The sequence below is a fragment of the Tachyglossus aculeatus genome, chromosome 3, assembly GCF_015852505.1.
Source record: "Tachyglossus aculeatus isolate mTacAcu1 chromosome 3, mTacAcu1.pri, whole genome shotgun sequence".
Classification (NCBI taxonomy): Eukaryota; Metazoa; Chordata; class Mammalia; order Monotremata; family Tachyglossidae; genus Tachyglossus; species Tachyglossus aculeatus.
Window position 1 is genome coordinate 12,980,782 of NC_052068.1, and position 16,214 is coordinate 12,996,995.

The following is a 16,214-nucleotide window of genomic DNA, read 5'->3' on the forward strand; positions in this document are numbered from 1 at the left end:
CAGCACACCTCGATCCCTTCCTTCGGTGGTTACAACTCTAGATTCCCTGGGATGCCTTCCTCAAACTGTGTGCCTGGACCCAATGCAACCTATGTGAAGTTTAATGGAAATAAAAAAACAAACCCCCCAAAAACCCACACACATACTCAAACAGATCACCTCTCTCAGGAAGTGTATGGGATTATATAGATTTTACATAGTTTATAAGCTTCCATCTCTCTGTTAAATGTGGTTTGAATTGACTGTCGGATGAGATTAAATGTGGTTTGAACTGACTGTTGGATAAGACTTTGTTTTTAAGGAGGGAAGAACGTGTGAAAATACGAACCAACTATTTTTCTATTTCTTTCATCCCTTAGACCGGGAGTGCCGGGTGGGACAGGGACCGTGTCTGATCTAATTATATTGTGCCTGCTGCAACGCTTAGCAAAGTGCTTGGCCCATAGTAAGCACGTAAGAAATACCGCAGTTACAGTTATTGTTTTTATTATTAATAGTAAGCAGCTAGCCTAAGAATGGGAACTGTTGCGTGAGCCAGGGAGAGAGAAAAAAGGTGGTGAAATAATTGTGTATTCATACTAGCGCACTGAGAGTTCTCCTCAGCAGAGGGAATCATCTTTCTTTCAAAGATGTTTGAAAGATGATTTGATTTCTCTTTCAAAAAAAAAAATATTGCCAATCCCACGATTAGCCCCCCAGTTGATAGTTTAAGTAATCAGAGCAGGGCCAAGGAAACCTTGTTATGGAGAATTCCCTCTGGAAATTTTCAGCTCGGATGAAACAGAAAGGATGTGAAATCAGATTGTTATTATTACGGTTCTAGTTAAGTGCTTACTATGTGTCAAGCGCTGGACTAAACACTGGTGTAGAACAAGTTAGGTTGGGCAATCCCTGACCCACATGGGGCTTACATGGGGCTTAGAGAAGCAGCGTGGCTCAGTGGAAAGAGCACGGGCTTTGGAGTCAGAGGTCATGGGTTCGAATCCCGGCTCCACCACAAGTCTACTCTGTGACCTTGGGCAAGTCACTTAACTTCCCTGAGCCTCAGTTACCTCATCTGTAAAAATGGGGATTAAGACTGTGAGCCCCACGTGGGACAACTTGATCCCATTGCATCCCCCCCAGTGCTTAGAACAGTGCTTTGCACATAGTAAGCGCTTAACAAAAGCCATCATTATTATTATTATTACATTCTAAGTAGGAGGGAGTAGGATTTAATCCCCATTTTACAGCTGCAGTAACTGAGGCTCAGAGAAATTCAGTGACTTGCCCAAGGTCCCGCAGCAGAGAAATGGCAGAGAGCTGGGATTAGAACTCAGGTCCTCGGACTCCCAAGGCCCATACGCTTTCCACTGGACCACGCTGCGGCTCGGTGTGGTCCTCAGGGGGTCCTTGAGGTGTCCAACCGGTGGATTTTCACAGTCCCTGCCAGCTGCGACGCTCCTCCTTCTCGTCTTCCAACGGCAACCGGTTCCTCCTAACCTCCTTACGGTCCTCGCTTGGGTGGAGTGACAGGGGAAAGGGACACCCGTCATTCACAAGGAGAACTGAAATCTGGACGGGTGTTTAGTTCTGGTTTGACTGGGCACTGCGTAGATTGGTGTGAACAGAAGATCATTTCCAGCCTGGAAATTCTGCACTGCCATAATTGTGAGAAATGTCGAGTCCCTGAAAATCCCAAACCCCATCCAGTTCCTCCCACTCAATCTCCTAATCGATCAGTGGTATTTATCGCGTGCGGACTGTGCACCGAGCACTGTACTAAGTGCTTGGGAGAGTATAATACACTAGAAGAGTACAGTACAATGCGTTGTACTAGAACAACTGTGGGCGCCTAGAACAGTGCTTTGCACATAGTAAGCGTTTAATAAATGCAATTATTATTATTATTATTACAATAATGCCACTTTAATAGAAATGGCAAGCATTCTGCTCCCCACCTGCAGGATCCCAGTCCCACGATATTTAGGTGTCTAATTCCCCTATCTTTAATCTCTTTTAATGTCCATCTCCTCCTGCAGACTGTAAGCTTTCTGTGGGCAGGGATCGCATCTACCAACACCGTCGGATTGTAGTAAAAGTTGTGGTAGTGGTTAAGCACTCTGTGCCAGGCACTGTTTTAAGCCCCGGGGTCGATACAAGATAATCAGGTTGGAGACGGTCCCTGCCCCACGGAGGGTTCACAGTTTTAGGGGAAGGGAGAACAAGTTTTCAATCTCCATTTCGCAGTCGAAAAGAATGGACAGAAATTAAATGACTTCTCCAAGGTCACAGGACAGGCAAGGGGCAGTGTTGGGTAGGGACTGTCTCTATATGTTGCCAATTTGTACTTCCCAAGCGCTTAGTACAGTGCTCTGCACACAGTAAGTGCTCAATAAATACAATTGATGATGATGATATTAGAAGAAGCACCGGACAGATGGACAGAAATTAAATGACTTCTCCAAGGTCACAGAACAGGCAAGTGGCAAAATCAGATTAGAAGCAGCACCGGGGCTTAGTGGCTACAATCAATCAATCAATCAATCGTATTTATTGAGCGCTTACTGTGTGCAGAGCACTGCACTAAGCGCTTGGGAAGTACAAGTTGGCAACATATGGCTACAGCCCGCGCCTGAGAGTCAGGAGGACCTAGGTTCTAATCCTGGCTCTGCCACATGTCTGGGCAAGTCACTTCACATCTCTGTGCCTCAGTGACCTCATCTGTAAAATGGGGATGGAGACTGTGAGCTCCACGTGGGACAGCCTGATTACCTTGTATCTACCCCAGTGCTTAGAAAAGCGCTTGGCACATAATAAGCGCTTAACAAATATAATCATTATTATTATTGTTGTTATGTCTGATGTGTGACCTTGGGCAAGCCATTCCTAGACTGTGAGCCCACTGTTGGGTAGGGGCCATCTCTATATGCAGCCAACTTGTACTTCCCAAGTGCTTAGTACAGTGCTCTGCACACAATAAGCGCTCAATAAATACGATTGAATGAATGAATGAATTTCACTTCTCCGGGCCTCAGTTACTCCATCTATAAAATGGGGCAAAGAGTGTGCGCCTCTCGCGGGACAGCATGGCTCAGTGGAAAGAGCCCGGGCTTTGGAGTCAGAGGTCATAGGTTCAAATCCCGGCTCCACCACATGTCACCTGTGTGACTTTGGGCAAGTCACTTCACTTCTCTGGGCCTCAGTTCCCTCATCTGTAAAATGAGGATTCATTCATTCATTCAACCGTTTGTATTGAGCGCTTACCGTGTGCAGAGCACTGTACTAAGCGCTTGGGAAGTCCAAATTGGCAACATATAGAGACGGCCTCTACCCAACAGTGGGCTCACGGTCAAGAAGGATTAAGACTGTGAGCCCCCGGTGGGACAACCTGATCACCTTGTAACCTCCCCAGTGCTTAGAACAGTGCTTTGCACATAGTAAGCGCTTAACAAATACCATCATTATTATTATTATTATTAACTTGTATCCACCTCAACACTTGGAACAGTGCTCGGCACACAGTAAGTGCTTAACAAGTACCACGATACTAATGACAATAATAAGCCAGGTCTCACGCCTGGCTCTAGTCTGGAGAAAGGGAGGCGCTCCTTTCTCCTTCGTCTTCTCATCCTGCCATGTCTTGTTTTCCAAGGAACGATGGGATTAAGGAGAGGAGAGGAGGGCCGATTCCCCTTGTGACTGCCACCACTTTCCGCTGCCGTGAGGAGAGAGTTCGGAGTCCTGGAGCCAACTCGGGGCCCGGCAGGGCCAGGGGTTGTGAGAAATCTGGTCTTCAGCAGGCACCGCGATGTTGACATCCCTCCGTAGACCAAGGAGATGCAGTTAGGAGGAGGGGCTGGATGTACTGGCGCTTTGGGAAACGAGAGAAGATACGTTCCTTTCCGTTTCCTTGGAGGCAGAGGTTTGTTCGGCGCGAAGCTCTGGCCGGGGTTTGGCGGCGGGAGGGGATCGATGGAACGGCTCGCCTTTCAGGAGAAGGAAGCTCACCGCCGCTGGAAACCACGGCTACAGCTTCGGCGGGCCGCTGCCCAACTTACTCGGCTCCCCCCAGTTGCTTCAGGCGCAGCATCATCGTTTCACGCAAGTTGCCGAACCTAGAGGGAAAGAGAAGGGCACGGGGCTGAGAGCCAGCTGGCTACGGCCACCCAACTTCATTTACCTGGACAAAGGGAAGGTGCTTACCTGTATATATGTTTGTACCTATTTATTACTCTATTTATTTTACTTGTACATAATAATGATAATAATGATGGTATTTACGTATTTATTCTATTTATTTTGTTTTGTTAATATGTTTTGTTGTCTGTCTCCCCCTTCTAGACTGTGAGCCCGCTGTTGGGTAGGGACCGTCTCTAGATGTTGCCAACTTGGACTTCCCAAGCGCTTAGTACAGTGCTCTGCACACAGTAAGCGCTCAATAAATATGACTGAATGAATGAATGCTTTTTCACCTGGAAGAGTGGTCTGGCATCAGCCCTACTCGCTATACTTCCTTCTCTTCTCTCTCACCGACCATTTCTGGCCCGGAATGCCCTCCCTCTTCATTTTCCACAGACGGTCACTCTCCCCACCCTCACAGCCTTACTGAAGGCACATCTCCTCCGAGAGGTCTTCCCCAACTCGGCCTTCATTTCCTCTTTTCCCATTCCCCCTTGGGCTTGGGTTTGCATCCTTTATTCACCCCCTTCTCAGCCCCGCAGCACTTAGGTACACATCTCCGAATTATAAACTATACATTATTCGTATCAATGTCGGTCTCCCCCTCTAGACTGTAAGTTCACTGTGGACAGGGAAGGTATCTATCATTTCTGTTATGCTGTGCTCAGAGGGAACTTAGCCAATGCCAAATACTGAATTGATAAATAATTGTTATCTGACATTCATTCATTCAGTCGCATTTATTGAGCACTTACTGTGTGCAGAGCACTGTACTAAGCGCTTGGGAAGTCCAAGTTGGCAGCATATAGAGACGGTCCCTACCCAACAGTGGGCTCACAGTCTAGAAGACACGAATCTCCCACCCTCACCCCGACACAACATGAATCTCAAAACCACACAAACTTCAACTACAGGCAGCCCTGAGCCCCGTGACAAAATTGGTTCCCGAGAACAGCATCTTGAAGTCATTTTTCTCCTAAGATCAATGCAGACAATGGGGGATAGCATTCATGACCAAGCTCAGATACCTTCTTTTTCCCTTCTTTTTACCCAAGTTACCCAGAATGGTGTTCAGATGTGTCATTTGCGGGCAGGGAAAGTGTCTAGCAACTCTGTTATATTGTATTGTCCCAAATGCTTACTACAGTGCTCTGCACAGAGTAAGTGCTCAATAAATCCTACTGATTGGCATTGTTATAGCTACAAGAATGCACTTACGTTAAGTCGGAGAGGTTCCCATTTTTACTTCACTAGAGGTAAAATGGACGCGTCAACCTTTCTAGAGTTTCCACCTGGTATCTTCCCCCTCCCTCTCTATCCATGCCTTCCTCCCCTTTCTGATCACCCGCTCTCTATAAACTCCACCTCCCCACCCACCATCCCTCTCATCTCCATCCTTTTCTTTTTCGGTAAATGGTATATGATAAACATTTACTACTTGTACTTCCCAAGCGCTTAGTACAGTGCTCTGCACACAGTAAGCGCTCAATAAATACGATTGATTGATTTACTAAGTGGTAAATTATGCTTCTATTTATTTTATTAATATGTTTTGTTTTGTTGTCTGTCTCCCCCTTCTAGACTATGAGCCCACTGTTGGGTGGGGACCGTCTCTATATGTTGCCAATTTGTACTCCCAAGCGCTTAGTACACACAGCAAGCGCTTAATAAATACGATTGAATGAATGAATGAATGAATGGTAGGTGCACTATACTAAGCATTGCGGGAGATGCAAGCTAATCAGTTTGGATGCAGTCCAGATCCCATATGGGGCTCCCAGTCTTAATCCCCATTTTACAGATAAGGTAACTGAGGCACAAGGAAGTGAAGTGACTTACCCAATGCCACCCAGCTGATCTATGTATTTTATCTGATCATCTTGTATCTACCCCAATGCTTAGTACAGTGCTTGGTACATAGTAAACAATACCACAGTGGTTACTGTCATCATCATCATCATCATCAATCGTATTTATTGAGCGCTTACTATGTGCAGAGCACTGTACTAAGCGCTTGGGAAGTACAAATTGGCAACATATAGAGACAGTTCCTACCCAACAGTGGGTTCACAGTCTAAAAGGGGGAGACAGAGAACAAAACCAAACATACTAACAAAATAAAATAAATAGAATAGATATGTACAAATAAAATAGAGTAAAAAATATGTACAAACATATATACATATATACATATATACATACTGTCCCCATTTCCCCCAGGCTCATGAGTACCCCCGACGTGCCTGTGCTTAAATAAGGGAGGGTACTGTCATAAAATCAAAACTGACATGTAAAACGGAAGCAGTATTCAAATTGAGGCAGGTGGTCCGTGCCGTAACTCAAAAACAGTTAAAAGTCGGGGGCTTCCTGAAGCCACAAGAAGCAGCGGAACCTGTTTCTGGGAGTCAGAGGGACCCGGGTTCCAATCCGCCACATTTCGGCTGAGTGAACTTGGTCAGGTCACTTCTCTGTGACTCAGTTACTTTTAGACTGTGAGCCCACTCTTTTAGACTGTGAGCCCACTGTTGGGTAGGGACTGTCTCTATATGTTGCCAATTTGTACTTCCCAAGCACTTAGTACAGTGCTCTGCACACAGTAAGCGCTCAATAAATATGATTGATGATGATGATGATCTGTAAAACGGCGATAGGAGGAGTGTGGGACAGGGACTGCGTCCAACCTGAATAACTTGAATCTACCCCTGTTCTTAGAACAGCGCTCGGCACATGATATTAATAACAATAATAATAACAATGATGGCATTTATTAAGCGCTCACTATGTGCCAAGCACTGTTCTAAACACTGGGGAGGTTAAAAGGTGATCAGGTTGTCCATGGGCGGCTCACAGTTTTAATCCCCATTTTACAGCTGAGGGAACTAATAATAATAATGGCATTTATTAAGCGCTTACTACCTGCAAAGCACCGTTCTAAGCACTGGGGAGGTTACAAGGTGATCAGGTTGTCCCACGGGGGGCTCACAGTCCTAATCCCCATTTTACAGATGAGGGAACTGAGGCCCAGAAAAGTGAAGTGACTTGCCCAAAGTCACACAGCTGTCAATTGGCGGAGCCGGGATTTGAACCCACGACCTCTGACTCCAAAGCCCGGGCTTGGGCTCTTTCCATTGAGCCATGCTGTTAAGCTAGTAAGCGCTTAATAAGTACCATCATCATCATTATTATTATTATTATATAATATAATAATATAATAACAATACATTATATTATATATAATGATATAATAATAATAATAATAATAATAATAACAACAATAATAATAATGGCATTTGTTAAGCGCTTACTATGTGCAAAGCACTGTTCTAAGCGCTGGGGAGGATACAAGGTGATCAGGTTGTCCCACGTGGGGCTCACAGTATTAATCCCCATTTTACAGATGAGGTAACCGAGGCCGAGAGAAGTTAAGTGACTTGCCCAAAGTCACACAGCTGACATTGCCCAAAGTCACACAGCTGACAAGCGGCGGAGCCGGGATTTGAACCCATGACCTCTGACTCCAAAGCCCGGGCTCTTTCCACTGGACCACGCTGCTTTTCATGAATTATTATTCTTATTACTAGGTAATTTCCACAACGGTTCTGAGAAGGGAGGGGAAAACATGCTCTTTGTGTTACTGATGGGGAAACTGAGATGCAGAGCGATTTAAGTGGCCTTCCTACCATCATCCGCTAAAAGAGCGGGAACTAGAACCGACGGACATCGGCCTCGTCCTCGCCTTCGGTCACCGCACTGTTCCCTTTGACCCCGGACGAGTCCTGGCTGTGAACACGGATACTTCCCGTCTCAGGCCAAATAGCTTAATCAAAACTTCCTGATGGCAGCTATTTTTAAAAGAGCATCAGGCAATCAGAAAGTAATCTGCTACTAATCTCTGGCCACAATGTTCTCCAACAGCTGCCATTCAGAAGGGGCAGATAAGAGGGTCACCTTTCCCCCCAGAGTTTTATCAGGTATGCGGAGTTCTGAAAACACCAGCTGTGGTTCGGATTGCTTTTCCTGGCAAAGACTCTTCTCCCAAGCCCATGAAGCACAACAGAGTTGGAAGTTGACAGCAGGCTTGGGCCCTTCCGAAGCACAGCCTGCCCGGGGCTGATCGGGGAACTCCACCATTTCTGTCAAATCGTCTTTGCCGAGCTGTTCGGATAGGGACCGTCCTCTGCTTTGTCCCGGTCCTCGGTTTATATCGGGATCGTCACAGGAAACAGGATTTCCTGACTTTCTGACAATCACGGTAAGTTTCAGGAGCCTCTCTCCCCACCCACAACATGTATTCTGACCCGTGACAGGACTCGTTGAGACTTGATTCCTGACAGAAACAGTGAGCACCAAGTCCATTGAATACCGTCCAGGGTGGGAGCAGGGAATGTGCCTATACTGGGCCTATAATGTATCTATAACGTGCCTCCCAAGTGCTCAGTACAGTGCTCTGCACACATTAAGTGCTCAATAAATACCACTGACTGAGCGACGGGGAGGAGAGCGGTTTGACTCATGAGGATCGATTTCAATGACGTTATAATAATAATAACAATAATAATACTGAATGGTTCTAGAGGCCTCCCCATCCCCTGATCCTAGAGAGGATACCCCCTCACCAACTCTCGACTCTCTTTGCTCTCCTCAATTCTCTATTGGTCGCTATTGGCATTTTTAGAGCTGCTTACTTCTCGGTCAGTTTGGTTATTTCTCTTTCCTCCTCTTCTTTTAATTTTTCAACAAAACTGTCCAGCACCGGCATTTCAAACTTAATGTACTGAGCGACCTGGAAAATCCAAGAAGATTTTTACGTTTTATTTTTTTAAACACAAAAGCGTGGGTTCCGCCTGCAGGTCCGCCAGTGGCTCACTCCTCATTACGTTTGCCTCTCCAGAAACCGGGCCGCCCCCAAAGAGCTAACTCTTTAGCTGAAAACGACCCTTATTGTTCATCTCCCGGGGCACCCGTTGTCTCCTAGAGGAAATATTGAGCTGAATATTAGGAAAGCGCTCAATAGTGAAATCTCGCTGGGCTGGGCTCTCTCAGGGTGAGTGGAGAGGGCACTATTGTTTCAAACAATGAGAAGCGGAATCGAAAGAGTCCTCCAAAAGGCAATTGGTAATATGCAATTCAGCACGATTGTGCTTAACGCTCCTTGGGGACAGAGTCCAGGAGGTTTTTTCCCACTAAACAATTTCTAGCTTCTAAGCCCCTAGGATTCAGAGTAATGGAAGACACCCTGAGGAAACTCAAGCCCTTGGAAGCCACACAGATGTAGCCATATTTTGGGTCAAAGACCAGGCAGACTGTTGTCTCCCAGAAATTAATGTCCCGATCTGACCCTCCTTGGACTGACTAAAGTTCTCCGCGGTTTCAAGAAGGATTTTGGATGCCCGAGGAAGAGAGGAATGGACTGGTTTCCTTCTGAAACCGGATCCCTCTCCGGGAATCCGAGATTTGCCGCGAGTATCCCCTTTCAGGTAATGATAGTGGAAGAGGGTAGAATGGCCCAGCTAAGAGGCATCCAGATCCGGACTCTCTCCGGTGGAAGACGGACAACCAGAGAGGGCACAAGCTCTGAGAGCTGAAGAATTGGGGAATCTCCAGTCTCCGTGCCCCGCCCGGCTGCTTCTATCCCAAAGGATCTCCTGCTTACGGAAACCCGGACTCCCGCCGTGCCTCTCGCCTCACGCTTACATCATGGGGAACTTCTTCTCCCAAGTCTGTTTCCATGAGGAATATCTTGGCAATCTTCTCGCACGGCCCGTGCAGGATCCGGGAAATCAGTGGGTATTCGCAGTCCTTCAGTTTGGTCCGTTCTAGAGGGGATAAGGCACAGATTGAAAATCGGCAGGGTGAAGCGATAGAGAACAACTCTGGGAGTCAGAAAACCATCTGACTAGATAATAATGATGGTATTTGTTAAGCGCCCTACTGTATGCCAAGCACTGTTCTAAGGGCTGGAAGGATATAAGACACGGGATCTGACTCTCAAGGGAGGTTGGGGGGTTATCCTTGCTATCTTTGAGGATGGAAGGAATCAACATCCCCTTGTGGGATTGTGTCTATTTTACTGGACTCTCTCAAGCGCTTACTACAGTGCTCTGCACCCATTAAGTGCGCAATAAATACCACTGATTGTACGCTGGGGGACAAGGTGGGGGTGGCTGGAGGAACTCATCATCATCAATCGTATTTATTGAGCGCTTACTATGTGCCGAGCACTGTACTAAGCGCTTGGGAAGTACAAATTGGCAACATATAGAGACAGTCCCTACCCAACAGTGGGCTCACAGTCTAAAAGGGGGAGACAGAGAACAAAACCAAACATACTAACAAAATAAAATGAATAGAATAGATATGTACAAATAAAATAAATAAATAAATGGAGTAATAAATATGTACAAACATATATACAGGTGCTGTGGGGAAGGGAAGGAGGTAAGATGGGGGGGATGGAGAGGGGGACGAGGGGGACTCTAAGGAACTCTAAGGGTCTCTATCAGCCTTATCATTCTCTATTTCTGGTCCTCTCCTCTGTTGGGAGGGTTGAACCCTGCAGATCAGGTGGAGGCCGCACTGGTCTTTTCCTGAGGGGAGTGGAGAGGCTTCTGGAATATCCCAACAGAATTCCAGGGAAGCCACTCAGAACTACGGAACTCTATTGCAGGCCCTACACACCTAGGCTGGATCTTAGCTCGTCTGTCTGGCCCCCCACCAAACAATCAATCAATCATTAATGGCATTTAATGAGTGCTTATTAGAGAAGCAGCGCGGCTCATTGGAAAGAGCATGGGCTTTGGAGTCAGAGATCATGGGTTCAAATCCCGCCTCTGCCATTTGCCGGCTGTGTGACCTTGGGCAAGCCCCTTAACTTCTCTGTGCCTCAGTTCCCTCATCTGTGAAATGACGACTGAGACTGTGAGCCCCACATGGGACAACCTGATCACCTTGTGATCTCCCCAGCACTTAGAACAGTGCTTTGCACATAGTAAGCGCTTAATAAATGCCATTATTATCATTATTATTATTATCATTATGTGCAGAAATGGTATCTAGTGAACTCTTACTGTGTGCAGAGTATTGTACTCCGTGGCTTCTACCATTAGGGCATCTCCCTTGAGGGGCCGTGATAGAAGAAGAAGTAGCGTGGCTTAGTGGAAAGAGCGCGGGCCTCGGAGTCAGAGGACGTGGGTTCTAATCCTGAATCCGCCACTTGTCTGCTGTGTGACCTTGGGCAAACCACTTTACCTTCTCTGGGCCTCAGTTACCTCATCTGTAAAATGGGGACGATGACTGTGAGCCCCACGTGGGACAAACTGATTACCTTGTATCTACCCCAGAACTTAGAACGGTGCTTGGTACGTAGTAAGCGCTTAACAAAGACCATCATCGCTATTATTATCGTTCCTGGGCGGAGAACTCAACCAGTGACTATCTCGGCTGCTAGTTGTCTCCTTCCATCCATCCGCTGCCGAGGAAACCACATCAGGTTTGAATTCCAACTTGTACTTCCCAAGCGCTTAAGACAGTGCCCTGCACACAGTAAGCGCTCAATAAATACCACTGAATGAATGAATGAACATCAGGTCCTGAAGGTCACCCAGAAAACCAGTCAGAAACTTACCACCTGATTCGTGGACAGCGTACAGGGCAAATTCCCCGGGGCCATTCTCCACCTGGACCAATCACAGTAACACCGTGTTAGCATCCGGGAAGCAGCGTGGCTCAGTGGAAAGACACCGGGCTTTGGAGTCAGAGGTCATGGGTTCAAATCCCGCTCCGCCAACTGTCAGCTGTGGGACTTTGGGCAAGCCATTTAACTTCTCTGGGCCTCAGTTCCCTCATCTGCAAAATGGGGATGGAGACCGTGAGCCCCCCGTGGGACAACCCGATCACTTTGTAACCTCCCCAGAACAGTGCTCTGCACATAGTAAGCGCTTAATAAATGCCATCATTATTATTATCATCTGGGCCAATCACCATAAAACCGCGTTAGCATCTGGGAGCCAATCACAATAACACTGGGTTTCCATCTGGGCTTCGTGGTACTTGTTGTGGGCATTGTTATATTATCGTTTATTGTTATATTATCCACTCCCAAGTGCTTAGAACGGCGCTCTGCATCCAGCGAGTGCTAAATAAAATCAGCTGACTGACTAACAATAATAATAATAATAGCATTTATTAAGCACTTACTATGTGCAAAGCACTGTTCTAAGCGCTGGGGGGTTACAAGGTGATCAGGTTGTCCCACGGGGGGCTCACAGTCTTCGTCCCCATTTTACAGATGAGGGAACTGAGGCCCAGAGCAGTTAAGTGCCTTGCCCAAAGTCACACAGCTGACAGTTGGCGGAGCCGGGATTTGAACCCACGACCTCTGACTCCAAAGCCCGGGCTCTTTCCACTGAGCCACGCTGCTTCTCTAACAAAGCACACAGACTCCAGCTCTCTTTCCTCAATCCACTGTTTTTCATGGTACTTGCTGAGCGCTTACTCTGCGCCAAGCACTCTACTAAGTCCTGGGGCAGATTCAATAAATCAGGTGGCACACAGCCCCCGTCCCACACGGGGCTTAAAATCACGGGGAAGGAGGAATGGGAATTTTCCAGGGGAGGAAGTGACCTGCCCGAGGTCACACGGCGGGCAAGAGGCAGAGCCGGGATTCATTCGTTCAATCGTATTTATTGAGCGCTTACTGTGTGCAGAGCACTGGACTAAGCGCTTGGGAAGGACAAGTCGGCAACGTATAGAGACGGTCCCAACCCAACAGCGGGATTCAAGGCCAGGTCCTCCGGCTCCGGGCCTGGTCTCTTTCTACCCCCCACCTCGAACCTCGGCCCCAACGGCCCCCGAGGTGCGGGTTCCCCGGCCCAGCTTCGCCTCCCGCCTCCATTTCCCGCTTCCCCTCCCTCGCCCGCGACCCCGCGGCTCGGAGCGGCTTACTCGAAATTTGTTGAGCAGCAGGGTGAGCACCTGAGGGGTGGTCATGGTGCTGTTGACCCTCACGTTGGTGACGGAGCCGTAGGCCGGGGTGAACACGGACGTCTGGCGGGGAGGCGGAGGGAGGAGCGGTTAGCGTTGAGGCGGGGCGGACGGGCCGGCCCCGGCCTGGCCCGGCGAGCTCCTTCGCCCACGTGGCTACCGAGCTGAGCCTGGAAGTGAGGGCATCGCTCTCCGGGCCGGGACAGGGGCCGACTTGCTACACTGTAAGCTCCTCGAGGGCAGCATTCACTCAATGTTCTAAGCTCTGGGGAGGTTACAACCTGGTGATCAGGTTGTGGGGGGCTCCCAGTCTTCATCCCCATTTTCCAGATGAGGGAACTGAGGCCCAGAGAAGTGACTTGCCCGAAGTCACGCATATGACAACTGGCAGAGCCGGGATTTGAACCCATGACCTCTGACTCCCTTCAAGGCCTTGCTGAGAGCTCACCTCCTCCAGGAGGCCTTCCCAGACTGAGCCCCTTCCTTCCTCTCCCCCTCGTCCCCCTCTCCATCCCCCCATCTTACCTCCTTCCCTTCCCCACAGCACCTGTACATATGGTTGTACATATTTATTACTTGATTTATTTATTTATTTATTTATTTTACTTGTACATTTCTATCCTATTTATTTTATTTTGTTGGTATGTTTGGTTCTATTCTCTGTCTCCCCCTTTTAGACTGTGAGCCCACTGTTGGGCAGGGACTGTCTCTATGTGTTGCCAATTTGTACTTCCCAAGCACTTAGTACAGTGCTCTGCACATAGTAAGCGCTCAATAAATACGATTGTACATATGGTTGTACATATTTATTACTCTATTTATTTATTTATTTTACTTGTACATTTCTATCCTATTTATTTTATTTTGTTGGTATGTTTGGTTCTATTCTCTGTCTCCCCCTTTTAGACTGTGAGCCCACTGTTGGGCAGGGACTGTCTCTGTGTGTTGCCAATTTGTACTTCCCAAGCGCTTAGTACAGTGCTCTGCACATAGTAAGCGCTCAATAAATACGATTGATTGATTGATTGATTGACTCCAAAGCCCGGGCTCTTTCCACTGAGCTTCTCTGTGCCTCAGTTACCTCATCTGTAAAATGGGGATTGTAATAATAATGATGGCATTTGTTAAGCGCTTACTGTGTGCACTGTTCTAAGCGCTGGGGGGATCATCATCATCAATCGCATTTATTGAGCGCTTACTATGTGCAGAGCACTGTACTAAGGGCTTGGGAAGTAGAAATTGGCAACATATAGAGACAGTCCCTACTCAACAGTGGGCTCACAGTCTAAAAATCAATCAATCAATCAATCAATCGTATTTATTGAGCGCTTACTGCGTGCAGAGCACTGTGCTGAGCGCTTGGGAAGTACGAGTCGGCAACATGTAGAGACGGTCCCTGCCCCACAGCGGGCTCACAGTCTAGAAGGGGGAGACAGACGACAAAACAAAACATGTAGACAGGTGAACGTGTAGACAGGTGGCAGCTGGGATCCTGTCTTCCAACTCTACTGTACTGGACTCTCCCTGGTGCTGAATAATAATAATAATAATAATAACAATAATAATAATAATAATAATAATAATAATAACATTTATTAAGCGCTTACTCTGTGCAAAGCATTGTTCTAAGCACCGGGGAGGTTACAAGGTGATCAGGTTGTCCCACAGGGGGCTCACAGTCTTCATCCCCATTTTACAGATGAGGTAACTGAGGCACAGAGAATAGTAATAATAATAATGATGGTATTTGTTAAGCGCTTACTATGTGCAAAGCACTGTTCTAAGCGCTGGGGAGGTTACAATCAATCAATCGTATTTATTGAGCACTTACTGTGTGCAGAGCAGTGTACTAAGCGCTTGGGAAGTACAAGTTGGCAACATATAGGGACAGTCCCTACCCAACAGTGGGCTCACAGTCTAGAAGAGGTGATCAGGTTGTCCCACAGGGGGCTCACAGTCTTCATCCCCATTTTACAGATGAGGTCACTGAGGCACAGAGAATAATAATAATAATGATGGTATTTGTTAAGCGCTTACTGTCTGCAAAGCACTGTTCTAAGCACTGGGGTTACAAGGTGATCAGGTTGTCCCACGGGGGGCTCACAGTCTTCATTCCCATTTTACAGATGAGGTCACTGAGGCCCAGAGAAGTGAAGTGACTTGCCCAAAGTCATACAGCTGACAATTGGCAGAGCTGGGATTTGAACCCATGACCTCTGACTCCAAAGCCTGGGCTCTTTCCACTGAGCCACGCTGCTTCTCGATAATAATAATGATAGTGATGGGATTTGTTAAGCGGAGAAGCAGCGTGGCTCAGTGGAAAGAGCCTGGGCTTTGGAGTCAGAGATCATGGGTTCGAATCCCAACTCCATCCCATGTCTGCTGTGTGACCTTGGGCAAGTCACTTAACTTCTCTGAGCCTCAGTTCCCTCATCTGTAAAATGGGGATTAAGACTGTGAGCCCCACGTGGGACAACTTGATCACTTTGTATCCCCCCCAGTGCTTAGAACAGTGCTCTGCACACAGTAAGCGCTTAACAAATGTCATCATTATTATTATTACTATTATTATTATTATATGCCAGGCACTGTACTAAGCGCTGGGATGGATTCATTCATTCATTCATTCAATTGTATTTATTGAGCGCTTACTGTGTGCAGAGCACTGGACTAAGCGCTTGGGAGGTACAAGTTGGCAACATAAAGAGACGGTCCCTACCCAACAGCGGGCTCACAGTCTAGGAGGGTGGATGCAAGTAAATAGAGTTGGACACAGTCCCTGTCCCACGTGGGGCTCACAGTCATCATCATCATCATCAATCGTATTTATTGAGCGCTTACTATGTGCAGAGCACTGTACTAAGCGCTTGGGAAGTACAAATTGGCAACACATAGAGACAGTCCCTACCCAACAGCGGGCTCACAGTCTAAAAGGGGGAGACAGAGAACAAAACCAAACATACCAACAAAATAAAATAAATAAACATCAAAACAAACAGGCAAAACAGATAACTTCTATCTTCCCCAGGGCTTGGAACAGTGCTTGGCACATAGTCTCAATCCCCATGTTG

The 16,214-nt window shown here is 47.3% G+C and overlaps 1 protein-coding gene across 4 annotated transcripts in view; it reads right to left on the minus strand.

Moving 5' to 3' along the window:
• Window positions 1-3,473: 3,473 nt before the first annotated feature.
• Window positions 3,474-16,214, minus strand: part of RASSF4 (Ras association domain family member 4) — a 134,826-nt gene continuing 122,085 nt past the window's right edge. For 3 of the 4 annotated variants that reach the window (XM_038743836.1, XM_038743835.1, XM_038743834.1), the window contains 5 exons: window positions 13,105-13,206; window positions 11,786-11,837; window positions 9,856-9,977; window positions 8,847-8,944; window positions 3,474-4,097 (listed from right to left, as the gene is read on the minus strand). In XM_038743836.1, the coding sequence (XP_038599764.1) occupies window positions 4,037-4,097; window positions 8,847-8,944; window positions 9,856-9,977; window positions 11,786-11,837; window positions 13,105-13,206 (435 nt within the window). In that variant the 3' untranslated portion in view covers window positions 3,474-4,036. The remainder of the gene's footprint in view (window positions 4,098-8,846; window positions 8,945-9,855; window positions 9,978-11,785; window positions 11,838-13,104; window positions 13,207-16,214) is intronic. The other variant, XM_038743837.1, reaches the window with a different exon arrangement.